Source organism: Phoca vitulina, unplaced genomic scaffold (genome assembly GCF_004348235.1).
Source record: "Phoca vitulina isolate PV1807 unplaced genomic scaffold, GSC_HSeal_1.0 scaffold1, whole genome shotgun sequence".
NCBI classification, from domain to species: domain Eukaryota; kingdom Metazoa; phylum Chordata; class Mammalia; order Carnivora; family Phocidae; genus Phoca; species Phoca vitulina.
Window position 1 is genome coordinate 105,185,927 of NW_022589704.1, and position 14,452 is coordinate 105,200,378.

Consider the following 14,452-nt stretch of genomic DNA (forward strand, 5'->3'; position numbering starts at 1 on the left):
TTTTCCCTTTTTCATCCAACATCTTATCAATCACATTTAAAAAAAATCTTTTTTTTTTTTTTTATTTTTCATTTTTAAAGTCATATTTTATCCCTTCATTGTAGTTAACCTTATTTTTGGTATATATATATAAGTTGTTCTCTCTTTAAAATTTTGGGATACATTTTCTTCTAACAGACCAAAATATACCCTAAATCTATAGTTTATGGCTTTATTCTAGTCTCCTGCCTGATCATATTCTCCCCACCTTTTTTTTATTAAATGCTCTTCTTTCTTTTTTCAACCAACTTCTTATCAATCCCTTTATAAAATCTTTTATAATTTTCATCTTTACAGTCATATTCCATCCCTTCATTGTATTTACCCTTATTTTTATACATATATAAGTTTTTCTTTCTTTAAAAATTTGGGAGGCACTTTCTTCTAAAAGACCAAAATATGCCCAAAATCTAGTGCGTGGCACTGATCTATGCACAGGCCTGATCATATTTGATCATATTTTGGTTTTTTTGTTTGTTTGTTTGTCTGTTTGTTCGTTATCTTTTTTCTTTTTTTTTTCTTTTTCTTTTTCTTTTTTCTTTCTTTCCCTTTCTTTTCCCCCAGTTTCAGATCTCTTCTGATTTGTTTAATGTATATTTTTCTGGGGTCACTGAGTACTGAAGTAGTTACCATGAATGTAAATGGGCTAAATGCCCCAATCAAAAGCCACAGGATATCAGATTGGATAAAAAAACAAGACCCATTGATATGCTGTCTGCAAGAGGCTCATTTGAGACCCAAGACACCCCCAGATTGAAAGTGAGGGGGTGGGGGGTGGGAGGGATGGGGTGACTGGGTGATGGACACTGGGGAGAGTATGTGTTCTGGTAAGTGCTGTGAATTGTGCAAGACTGTTGAATCTCAGATCTGTACCTCTGAAACAAATAATGCAATATATGTTAAGAAAGAAAAAAAGAAGAAGAAGAATGTAGCAGGAGGGGAAGAATGAAGGGGGGGAAATCGGAGGGGGAGAAGAACCATGAGAGACAATGGACTCTGAAAAACAAACTGAGGGTTCTAGAGGGGAGGGGGTTGGGAGGATGGGTTAGCCTGGTGATGGGTATTGAAGAGGGCACGTTCTGCATGGAGCACTGGGTGTTATGCACAAACAATGAATCATGGAACACTATATCTAAAACTAATGATGTAATGTATGGGGATTAACATAACGATAAAAAAATTAAAAAAAAAAGAAAGTGAGGGGGTGGAAAACCATTTACCATGATAATGGACATCATAAGAAACCTGGGGTGGCAATCCTTATATCAGACAAATTAGATTTTAAACCAAATAAGAGATGAGAAAGGACACTATATCATACTTAAAGGATCTATTCAACAAGAAGATCTAACAATTGTAAATATCTATGCCCCTAACATGGGAGCAGCTAATTATATAAGCCAATTAATAACAAAAGCAAAGAGACACATCAACAACAATACAATAATAGTGGGGGACTTTAACACCTCCCTCACTGAAAAGGACAGATCATCTAAGTAAAAGATAAACAAGGAAATAAAGACTTTAAATGACACACTGGACCAAATGGACTTCACAGATATATTCAAAACATTCCATCCCAAAGCAACAAAATATACATTCTTCTCGAGTGCCCATGGAACATTCTCCAGAACAGATCACATCCTAGGTCACAAATCAGGTCTCAACCGGTACCAAAAGATTGGAATCATTCCCTGCATATTTTCAGACCACAATGCTTTGAAACTAGAACTCAATCACAAGAGGAAGTTCAGAAACAACTCAAATACATGGAGGCTAAAGAGCATCCTACTAAAGAACGAATGAGTCAACCAGGAAATTAAAGAGGAATTAAAAAAAAATTCATGGAAACCAATGAAAATGAAAACACAACTGTTCAAAATCTTTGGGATGCAGCAAAGGCAGTCCTAAGAGGAAAGTATATAGCAATACAAGCATTTCTCAAGAAACAAGAAAGGTCTCAAATACACAACCTAAGCCTACACCTAAAGGAGCTAGAGAAAAAACAGCAAATAAAGCCTAAACCCAACAGGAGAAGAGAAATAATAAAGATCAGAGTAGAAATCAATGAAATAGAAACTAAAAGAACAGTAGAATAGATCAATGAAACTAGGAGATGGTTCTTTGAAAGAATTAATAAGATTGATAAACCCCTGGCCAGACTTATCAAAAAGAAAAGAGAAATGACCCAAATCAACAAAATCATGAATGAAAGAGGAGAGATCACAACCAACACCAAAAAATACAAACAATTACAAGCACATATTATGAGCAACTCTATGCCAGCAAATTAGATAATCTGGAAGAAATGGATGCATTCCTAGAGACGTATAAACTAGCAAAACTGAACCGGGAAGAAATAGAAAACCTGAACAGACCTATAACCACTAAGGAAATTGAAGCAGTCATCAAAAATCTCCCAACAAACAAAGCCCAGCCAGATGGCTTCCCAGGGGATTTCTACCAAACATTTAAAGAAGAATTAATACCCATTCTTCTGAAACTGTTCCAAAAAAATAGAAATGGAAGGAAAACTTCCACCAAACTCATTTTATGAGGCCACCATTACCTTGATCCCCAAACCAGACAAAGACCCCATCAAAAAGGAGAATTATAGACCAATATCCTTGATGAACAGGGATGCAAAAATTCTCACCAAAATACTAGCCAATAGTATACAACAGTACATTAAAAGGATTATTCACCCCCACCAAGTGTGATTTATCCCTGGGCTGCAAAGTTGGTTCAACATCCGCAAATTCATCAATGTGACACAATACATTAATAAAAGAAAGAACAAGAACCATATGATCCTCTCAATAGATGCAGAAAAAGCATTTGACAAAGTACAGCATCTTTTCTTGATCACAGCTCTTCAGAGTATAGGGAGAGAGGGTGCATACCTCAATATCATAAAAGCCATCTATGAAAAACCCACAGTGAATATCATTCTCAATGGGGGAAAACTGAGAGCTTTCCCCCTAAGGTCAGGAACACAGCAGGGATGTCCACTATCACCACTGCTATTCAACACAGTATTAGAAGTCCTAGCCACAGCAATCAGACAACAAACAGTAATAAAAGGCATCCGAATTGGCAAAGAAGAAGTCAAACTCTCACTCTTTGCAGATGATATGATACTTTATGTGGAAAACCCAAAAAACTCCACCCTAAAACTGCTAGAACTCATACAGGAATTCAGTAAAGTGGCAGGATATAAAATCAATGCACAGAAATCAGTGGCATTCCTATACACCAACAACAAGACAGAAGAAAGAGAAATTAAGGAGTCAATCCCATTTACAATTGCACCCAAAACTATAAGATACCTAGGAATAAATCTAACCAAAGAGGCAAAAAATCTGTACTCAGAAAACTATAAAATACTCATGAAAGAAATTGAGGCAGACACAAAGAAATGGAAAAACGTTCCATGCTCACGGATTGGAAGAGAAAACATTGTGAAGATGTCAATGCCGCCTAGAGCAATCTACACAGTCAATGCAATCCCTATCAAAATACCATCCACTTTTTTCAAAGAAATGGAACAAATAATCCTAAAATTTGTATGGAACCAGAAAAGACCCCGAATAGCCAGAGGAATGTTGAAAAAGAAAAGCAAAGCTGGCATCACAATTCGGACATCAAGCTCTATTACAAAGCTGTCATCATCAAGACAGTATGGTAGTGGCACAAAAACAGACACATGAATCAATGGAACAGAATAGACAGCCCAGAAATGGACCCTCAACTCTATGGTCAACTAATCTTCAACAAAGCAGGAAAGAATGTCCAATGGAAAAAAGACAGTCTCTTCAACAAATGGTGTTGGGAAATTTGGACAGCCACATGCAGAAGAATGAAACTGGACCATTTCCTTACACCACACACAAAGATAGATTCAAAATGGTTGAAAGACCTAAATGTGAAACAGGAGTCCATCAACATCCTAAAGGAGAACACAGGCAGCAACCTCTTCGACCTCAGCAGCAGCAACTTCTTCCTAGAAACATCGCCAAAGGCAAGGGAAGCAAGGGCAAAAATGAACTATTGGGACTTCTTCAGGATAAAAAGCTTTTGCACAGCAAAAGAAACAGTCAACAAAACCAAAAGACAACCAACAGAATGGGAGAAGATATTTGCAAATGACATATCAGATAAAGGGCTAGTATCCAAAATCTATAAAGAACTTATGAAACTCAACACCCAAAGAACAAATGATCCAATCAAGAAATGGGCAGAAGACATGAACAGACATTTATCCAAAGAAGACATCCAAATGGCCAACAGACACATGAAAAAGTGCTCAACATCGCTCGGCATCAGGGAAATCCAAATCAAAACCTCAATAAGATACCACCTCACACCAGTCCGAATGGGTAAAATTAACAAGTCAGGAAATGACAGATGTTGGCGGGGATGAGGAAAAAGGGGAACCCTCCTACTCTGTTGGCAGGATGCAAGCTGGTGCAGCCACTCTGGAAAACAGTATGGAGGTTCCTCAAAAAGTTGAAAATAGAGCTAGCATATGACCCAGCAATTGCACCACTGGGTATTTACCCCTAAGATACAAATGTAGGGATCCGAAGGGCTACATGCATCCCAATGTTTATAGCAGCAATGTCCACAATAGCCAAACTATGGAAAGAGCCTAGAGGTCCATCAACAGATGAATGGATAAAGAAGAAGTGGTATATATATACAATGGAATATTATGTAGACATCAAAAGGAATGAAATCTTGCCATTTGCAACGACGTGGTTGGAACTGCAGGGTATTATGCTGAGTGAAATAAGTCAATCAGAGAAAGACATGTATCATATGACCTCACTGATATGAAGAATTCTTAATCTCAGGAAACAAACTGAGGGTTGCTGGAGTGGGGGGGGGTGTGAGGGATGTGGTGGCTGGGTGGCAGATATTGGGGAAGATATGTGCTATGGTGAGCTCTGTGTATTGTGTAAGACTGTTGAATCACAGACCTGTACCTATGGAAAAAATAATACATTGTATGTTAAAAAAAAAAAAAAAGAAGACGATAGCAGGAAGGGAAAAATGAAGGGGGGGGAAATCAGACGGGGAGACGTACCATGAGAGACTATGGACTCTGAGAAACAAACTGAGGGTTCCAGAGGGTAAGGGGTGGGGGGATGGGTTAGCCTGGTGATGGGTATTAAAGAGGGCATGCACTGCGTGGAGCACTAAGTGTTATACGCCAACAATGAATCATGGAACACTACATCAAAAACTAACGATGTAATGTATGGTGATTAACATAACATAATAATAAAAAAAATAGACACATGGACCAATAGAACAGAATGGGGAGCCCAGAATTACATCCCACAGATATGTTCAATTAGTATTTGACAAGTGAGCTAGGAATACTCAATGGGGAAAGGATTGTCTCTTCAACAAATGGTGCTGGGGAAATTGGACAGCCACATGCAAAAAAAAAAAAAAAAAAAAAAAAAAGAAATTGGGTCCCTATTTGTACCACTCACAAAAACTAATTCTAAATAAATTAAAAACTTAAACATAAGACGTGGTACCATAAAAATCCTAAAAACACAGGGAAGTTACTCCTTGACATTGGTCTTGGCAACCATTTTTTGACTACGACACCACAAGTACGAACAACAAGAGTAAAAATCAACAAGTGGGACTATATCAAATTAAAAACATTTCTACACAGCAATGGAAGCCATCAACAAAATAAAAATGGAATCTATAAAATGGGAAAAAATATTTGCAAACTATATATCAGATAAAAAAGCAAATATATAATTACTGTTACTTTAACTAAGATCTTTAGTGAACTGAATAAATTCCTGCCGCCCCTTCAAAAGTCTCCAAATGCAGTTTTCCCTTAAGCAGAGAATTTGTCTTGGATAATTTAATACATGTATTCCTTTGAACAAGTTAGAAAGATGGGGCTATGCTCATCATGGGAGTGAATGGCAATATACATTAAGAAATAATAGAAAATAACCCGAGTAGCAAAAAGTAGTATCAGAAGCAGTGTTTTTCCAGGTTTCTGGGATCATGAGGACTAACCAAGACATTCCATTGACAAAATTTCAGGAAATGAAAGGGACACATGTAAGTATAGAGACACATGAGACTATTCCAAAGTGAAAAGATAATTGAACAAGATGGTAACAAGTAATTATACACAACAGCAGCTATATTACAAGAAATTGCAGTCCAGCCCACTTGTTAACTTCATTTGCTGGATGAGCTCCCCACCCTCAATTTCCTAAGAAACAAAGTCCAGGTCCTCAGCCTCATGTTATAGAAAAGTCTCAATGTATAGATTCTTTACTTTTTTGCTGTCAGACAGCCTGTTATATGTCCATGTGAAACATGACGTTGAATCACTATATTATCATGGATAAAATGATTGATATTAATATCCCATTTTCCAAAGTGGAAATTTCAGAGGTTAATGACTTGCCCAAAGCCTCACTGCTGACATGTAGCAGAACACAGTTTCCAATCAGACAGGCAGGTTTCTAAAGCCAGGCTGTCTCATGGCACCTTGAAGCCCTAGACATTCAGTTAACAATGGACCTTCTCACACAAACCCCCTCACTTAATTTTACAACCATCCTATAGAGTTGGTATCATTTCTGCTTTCCAGATACTACTGATGAGGAAACTGAACTTTAGAGAAGTAATGATTTGACCAAGGCTGCTTAACCAGTAAGAGTTGGGGTGACACACAAATCCAGATCTTCTAACTACAGAGCCCAATCTGTGTCCATAAATATCCACACACCCATTGACTTAATTAACCATCTTTAACATTTAGCTTCATGGGTTCAATTTCAGTTAAAGCACATGTACATCCATGAATGGATTCACACCATCATCCACCTAAAAGACTGTTCAAAATGAATATTGTTTGAAAATCCTTAGAGCTAAACTTCACATACACATTCCCTAGCTAAAACCACATGTCCCCATCTTAGACCAGGCTCAGGAGCATCAGGCCCCAAGGCCAGCTTCCCTGAGTGGTATTGACCCCTAGCCTTTAATGTTTTGTCAGAGTGTAGGACTTAATCTGCACCTGCTACCAATGATAATGAGAGGTGGGGGGGGAAACAGAAAGCAAGAAGAAATAGTATCCAAATACCTCCTTCTTTTCAATCTTTCTTTTGCTATATCCCAGGAGGAAAAAATAATCAGAGGACAAAGGACATCTTCGAAAGGAAATCCAGCTAAGAGGCTCAAGTTGTCATGTAATCATCTCTCCTCTTGTTGCTCATACTGTGTTTGCAGGTCTTGTGATAACTTTGTGAATCATGCGGAGCACTTCAGAGCTCTTAATTATTCCTTCATATCTTCTGCATATGTGCATATATCAAAAAGTGCCAATAGTTGAGCTGTTAGAACTTCCATTCACCCTCAGTTTCCAGAAGGCAGGGCTGGCAAGATTAGTGGCTTTAAGATGAAAGGTTGTCTCTCCTACACATTTTCCTTTTCCATCTTGCTAAAGATAGACTATGATTCTGGCAAAATGAGTCAGTGAGTAGATGAATAAGCAAATCAATGAATGAATGTATGAATAATCAGATGAATGGATATATGGATATAAGAATCTGTGTGTATTTGGAAGGAAATCTAAATTTGTTAATGATGCTATTTTGACCACTTCTGGCATCAGATTGGACACAGTGAGCCTGGGGACAAGTTTATTTTCTCTCTCTAAGCCTTCATATATCTATAGCTCTATGTATATGTCTGTGTCTATATCTATAGCCGTATCTGTGTTTATGTCTCTCTCTCTCTCTCTCTATACACACACACACACACACACACACACACACACATACATATATATTTATCTATCTATATTGACATCTACCATGGTGGATTGTTATGTGTACCAGAGATAAGGTATATAAAATGACCTCACATGAAACAATAACACAGCATCTATACATTAGACTGGGTGGTTCTTTTCTTCTTCTACATACCATGGACATTTCAAAACTGTCAGTCTTTATTTCTCTATTTATTGTGTTATTAAATAATTACTATTCTTTGGTAATTTATCAGAGTTTGTCTATATCGGTACCGACATTTTTGGAGTTACAGGTTAACCATTTGTGTAATATTGTTATTTTTACCAATTATAATTAATGTCTTATTATCACTTTCAAAGTCAGAACCTAACAACCTTCATTTTGATTTGTTTTTCAGACTTTATAGAAAATGTAATTCTGCCTCCACTAAACATTGGAGACATGGTTATCACTGGGCTGGTTTTAGGAAATAGTCTGAAGATGAATCAGAATTCTTGAACAGAGTTTAATATTTTTGCTGCTAGAAATATTTCCTTTTCTGGATTTGGAAAATTCTTTAGAGATAATGGAAACCAAACTTTCTTCCTCTCCCTTCTCCTAATATAGTGAAACAGAAGTGCAAGCAGTAAAGTTACTTTTCCAAAGTCACATATAGAGTTAGGGTAGAGAAAGTATTAAAACTGGGGATCTCGGTTGCCTGTGCTTTTCCTTTTTAGCTTAATATGCTGACAGCTGTGATCCTGCTTCTAAGTAGTACTAATTAATAATAGTTACTTTTAGTGTGGGCACTCATCACTATTGTCTAATAGATATGTGTTGGGTCATTTCTTTACTTCCTAGACCTTGGTTTCCTCCTTTATAAAAACTAGGAGGGTGAAGTAGGAGGGAAACCACATGATAGCTATGTCAAGTTATTTTTTAGCTCTGAGAATCTGTGAAGAGTAATGATGCTAATATGTGGGCAAGATTCTCAGATGACAAAAGCTTTTTGAGTCTTCCTATTTCCTTCTTTGCTTTATTTGTGAGCATGTTCAGAATGAAATTCAATGTCTAATTGCAGTAAATGTTTTAGTCTAGGTTATTAGTACAGAATGTCTGATAGATCTCAGATAGTGCCATGCAACTTTATATGTTTGGTTGCTATTCCATAGAAACAGCCCTGCTGCTGGGATTGCTGTATTTTTCTTTTTTTTCTGATAATAAAACTGAGCCCTAGAAAATTTCTCTCCTCTCTTCTCACCTTCCATTCTTACCTGTGGTAGGTAAAACGTGTCCTCCAAACCTAATGTGAAGGCCCTCATCTCTGCATATTATTTTATTGTAAACCTCTTAAAATAATTTTTTGGCAAATAGAGGAAGCATAGAGAATTAAAAAAAAAAGGAACTTCAGTTAAGTGCCTTGTATATATGGTGTGGATCATACAATCTTATCGTTGTTAATTAGGTGTATTTTACAGGTACCTTCTACATGGAGATCTGTGTACAGCAAACATTCAATGTGATACTTGTGTTTCTGAGACAGTTATCTACGCTAGTATTTGTCTTGTGGGGGAGTGTGTTCTCAGTAGCTAGAAGCCTGGGCTTTGCAGTCAGACACCCTGTGTTCCTATTCTTGCTTGGTCACTTGCACATGGGTAAGCTGCTCAGTCCTGCTCATTCACTTTTCCTTCATTTCTTTTTTATTTTAATTTAATTTTATTATGTTATGTTACTCACCGTACATTACATCATTAGTTTTTGATGTAGTGTTCCATGATTCATTGTTTGCATATAACACCAGTGCTCCATGCAATATGTGCCCTCCTTAATACCCATTACCAGGCTAACCCATCACCCCAACCCCTCCCCTCTAAAACCCTCAGTTTGTTTCTCAGAGTCCATAGTTTCTCATGGTTCATCTCCCCCTCTGATTCCCCCCCACCTTCATTTCTAACTTCCTTCCAATTTAGGTTATGCCAGTTTAAAATGAGATGATGGACATTAAATGCTTAGCATAAAGGGCTCCACAAATTTAGTTCCTATGATTATTAACCCCCACACTAACTCTGGGAGGAACTCTATGAGAAAGAGAAATTTTCTGGTCATTTTTATTTGCATGAGTGGAGCACTCAGGTAGATTGATTGCCCCATGTTGAGCCAAGCAACACATTGCTTGGGTGATCCTCTTCCCCATCCCCCCACCCCCAGCTTTATTGAGTTATATAAGTATGATCCTCTTTTGACCATCCTTCTAATGTCTCCTTCTTTGGGTTATGTTTTCTGAACAGAGGACAAGATTTGGACATCAGTTCAGCACAATAACACAGAGCTGACCCGTGTGCAGGGTGCGGACCCTGAGAAGCCCTATACCATGGCCTTGGATTATGGTGGCAGCATGGAGCAGCTGGAAGCCATGATTGATGGTTCAGAGCACTGTGAGCAGGAGGTAGCCTACCATTGCAGAAGGTCCCGCCTGCTCAACACGCCAGGTAAGGCTCGCCCCCACTCCTCTGCATGAGTCACACAGGGTAACCACAGATAGGTCTGGAAAACATGGAATGTCAAGGAAAGGGGTGTTTTCCCACAAGGGAGCTGCAGTGATGGTTGTTCACTGTGCAGTGGAAAGAAAGGAATTCAGGAGAAGACTGGGGATGTACTCATCCTGGCTCTGATTCCCAGATGTGACCTAAAGGAAGCCTCTCATGGTAGCCTCTCAAGATTCCATCCTCATCTTCAAAAAGAAAATTGTGACAATACACATCCTTCAGTAGTTGAGAGAATGAGAAGTTTTGTGAGATTAATAGCACTAGGAGAGAGCACTGAACTAGACATAGACGGTGTGGAGGTGGGAAGGGAGGTTTCTGGGAAAGGGGACATTTCCCAGAATATGAGAAAGCACAAAGGATCTTGGCATACTCACCAAAGAACAATGAGTTATGTCCAGGGCAAGAGATGCAGAGGGAAGTGGTATCAGGCAAAGGGGCCAGCAGGGCAGGCAGAGACAGCCTTGTGCGTTTTCAGTATTAATGTTGCCTGGAAAGTGCAGGCCCCAATGGAAATGATTCTTTTTAGAAATAAAGTTTGCTTTTAGGAAAAAAAAAAAAAAAAAGACAAACAAAAAAACTTCGATGACTGCTTACCACAACAGAAAAGGGTTTTTGCAGAATGTCCAGAGGGTTTTGTCAAAGTTCAAGGATGCCCTGGGAGTCCGTCATTTTTGTGAATATCTTCATCATTTGTATCATGGCATGTGCACACACACACACACACAAACACGCACACACACAAGCTGAGAATCATAAGGGTGTGGAATATCCAAGAATGGTGTCACAATCTGTCGCCTCAAGAAATTTACAATCCCATGCTTGGAGGTTAGGAATTTTGAAAGGCTTGAGAAGATTAGACAGTGGAATGTCAACAAAGAAGTGATAGAAGCCTAACTAAATATAACAGGCCGCCTCACTGATCTAGAATCTTTAGGAAAGACTTTGTTCCACATAAGTGAATTTTCCAGATAACTGTCACTTATCCCTTTAAGCACCAAAAATGTTTTCAAAGAATTTTTAACTATTTGAAATGAAAATCTTTCTCAAATGGATTACATGCTTCCCTGCCTTCTTAAACAGAGAGTTTGTTTTTTTGTTTTTTTTTTAAAGATTTATTTATTTATTTGACAGAGAGAGACATAGCGAGAGAGGGAACACAAGCAGGGGGAGTGGGAGAGGGAGAAGCAGGCTTCCTGCCAATGAGGGAGCCCGATGTGGGGCTTGATCCCAGGACCCTGAGATCTTGACCTGAGCCGAAGGCAGACGCTTACCGACTGAGCCACCCAGGCGCCCCTTAAACAGAGAGTTCTAAACATAAAATGTAACCTTTTCTTGATGACTCAGGATCATCATTATGAAAATCAATTATTATACTCTCCTTGGATTCAGCCATGCTCACAGGGCTGATTAGATCTGAGGCACTGGTTGCTGTCCCTCCTCCCGGCGTTCTTAGATGGTGCTGCTTGAGAGGCTCAGTGTGTATACTTGTTCGTATTTCTGTCTTGGCTGTCAAGCCTGCACCTGTCACTCTCAGCACTATTCAGAGTACCTGTGTCTGGAAAACTAACCTACTCTCTTTTCATTGTGTTGCTTCTAGTTTTCTAAGGATCGGGTTTGATGGAATTTTAGGAAAAATGGGATTCTGTTCATTCGGACCATGGATTTCCTTTAGTCTATGTATTATGTGATATCAATTTGGTAATACTATTGCCTTTGTACATGTTTTTCTTTCTTTCTTTTTTTTTTAACTTAGCTGTGATGAATTCCCTGAGTATACTCAAATGGGTGGGCATGGATTTGGGGCAGACCATACTAGAGTAACTTTGCCTCTTACTACTTATAGAAACTCGTGCAAGTTGCTAAATTTCCACTAGCAATTTCAGCACCTGAGCAATTTACACAAAAATCCTCAATTAATAAGACTGATGTGAGGACTGCAGGAAAAATGTATTCTACACTCTTTTTAATGTGCCTAGTACTCATTAGGTGCTCAACAAACACTGGGGTCTTATTTCTTTCCTCCTCCACAGCTTCCATCCCAGCAGGAAGGTCCAAATTTGCACTGCAATGAGAAACAAGCTCAAAGGATTACTTTATTTCTATTTTAATGGTGTAAATAGAATAATTATAATAATTATAACTCCTGCATGCAGATAATCTCACCACCCAGAGACTCGACTGTTGGATTTAGTTGTGCATCACTCCAGATATTTTGTGTACATTCCCATTTTGTGCACATTCACAAAAACACAGTGAAAACATACTGTCTATATGTTAGGGTTGAGAATACTCATTAATCCCCTTTTCCCCCATGGTTTATGAATCAAATGAGGTAGATGAAGGAAGACAATGGGTATGTGCAGACTGTGTCTACATTTTTTTGGTGGGCTGGCTTGCAGAACGTGGTGTAGACCAGGCACTGCTTGTGTGGGGGGTGGGACTACAGACAGATAGCGCCATAGAGATGTGGCCCTAACCTCACACCCCTCAGTGCAGGGACAAGCACTGACTCAGTTGGGCTAACCTCACAGAAACAGGGGTAGAGACAACAGTGCACACCATTGTAAGCACGTGAATTCCAGAGCCAGGGCCTAGCGTACTACATTTGTTGAACTGCTATAACAAAATAAGACAGATTGACAGGCTTATAAAAAGACAGAAATTTATGCTTCATGGTTCCAGAGGCTGGAAGCCCATGATCAGTGTGCCAGGATGGGTGGATTCTGGTGAAGGCCCTCTTCAGGTCACAGACAACTCACTTTTTGTTATATCCTCACATGCCAGAAAGAGAGTGAAAGACCTTCTTGGAGTCCCTTTCAGAAGGGCACTAATCCCATTCATGAGGGTTCCACCTTCATGATCTAATCACCTCCCAGAGGCCCACCTCCTAATATCATCATATTGAGGGTTAAGTTTGTGACATATAAAGTTTGGAGGGACTTTAACATTCAGTCATTAATAGGCACACACTTGAAAAGTTGTTTTCCTCATCTTTCTAATTATTTAGTCAACCCCTTTCCCATGGGGAAGACCACAGAAAGAAGGGGAGATGAGAAGAATCCATCTCCTCCTTACCTACCTGCTATATGGAAGAGGTGAGCAAGTCTCTCCCTTACGTGCTAAAGCCAGAGACCCCAGTGATACTGTTTTATTACCTTATTTGTCACACACACACACACACGGTATATATATCTTTCTATATTAGTAAATATGACTCTATATCATAATATTTATTAACAACAGAGTCTCCCATATATGGACATACCACAATGGATATATAAAATTAACACATCTATTTTGGACATTTAGTTCTCTCTCTCTCTCCCTTTTTCCAATACAGATGCTGCAATAACATTTTTTGCACATAGATCTTTGAGAACAAAGCTGATTATATCCTTAGGATAAATTCCTTGAGGTGCCATTGCCAGGGCAAAGAGTGTACATATTTTTAAGGCTTTTGCCATATTGACTTCTGCAACATATCAAGTTTATACCAATTTATATTCCCAAGAATACTGTGGGATTGAGTAACCCACTTGTCATCAACATGTATCTTATTTCCCCTTTGGTAATCTGAAAAATGCAGAAGGGGGTCAAAGACAATTATAGTTTTGTTTAATTAAAACAATGTATAGTATGATTCCCTTAGATTATTGGAGGGAGATACTACTGGTAGCCAGGATTAGTAGAAGCTATAAAGTGTTATAAATTGAGGCGACTGTGGACTTAAATCAATAAGGAGAGAACGTGGAGGATGCTTTATTTGCTATAGATTCTCCTCTGTATTACACACAATAGATAATATAGAGAGGAAATAAAAGAAGGCAATATGAGACAAAAATAAATAACTGTTCAAATGGCCACCGATGACGAAGCATTTCTCGTGTTAGCAGCTATGTCTGGGGAGCCATATAAGCATTATCTGTAATCCAGGCAAGGGGTCTGCACAGTAAGGGTAGTTACCCCTGTCTGGTATTTCAGGAAACAGAACCTCAGAGATGGGAATGTGCTTGATTAATGCCACTCAGCAGGGAAGGGGAAAATCAGGTTCTTGGCCCGGGCTTCACCTGTGGTCAA

General features: G+C 38.7%; 1 protein-coding gene across 2 annotated transcripts in view; it reads left to right on the top strand.

Moving 5' to 3' along the window:
* CNTNAP5 (contactin associated protein family member 5) overlaps positions 1-14,452 on the top strand; it is a 792,175-nt gene that overhangs the window by 539,495 nt on the left and 238,228 nt on the right. For both annotated transcript variants that reach the window (XM_032412450.1, XM_032412460.1), the window contains exon 13: positions 10,118-10,318. In XM_032412450.1, the coding sequence (XP_032268341.1) occupies positions 10,118-10,318 (201 nt within the window). The remainder of the gene's footprint in view (positions 1-10,117; positions 10,319-14,452) is intronic.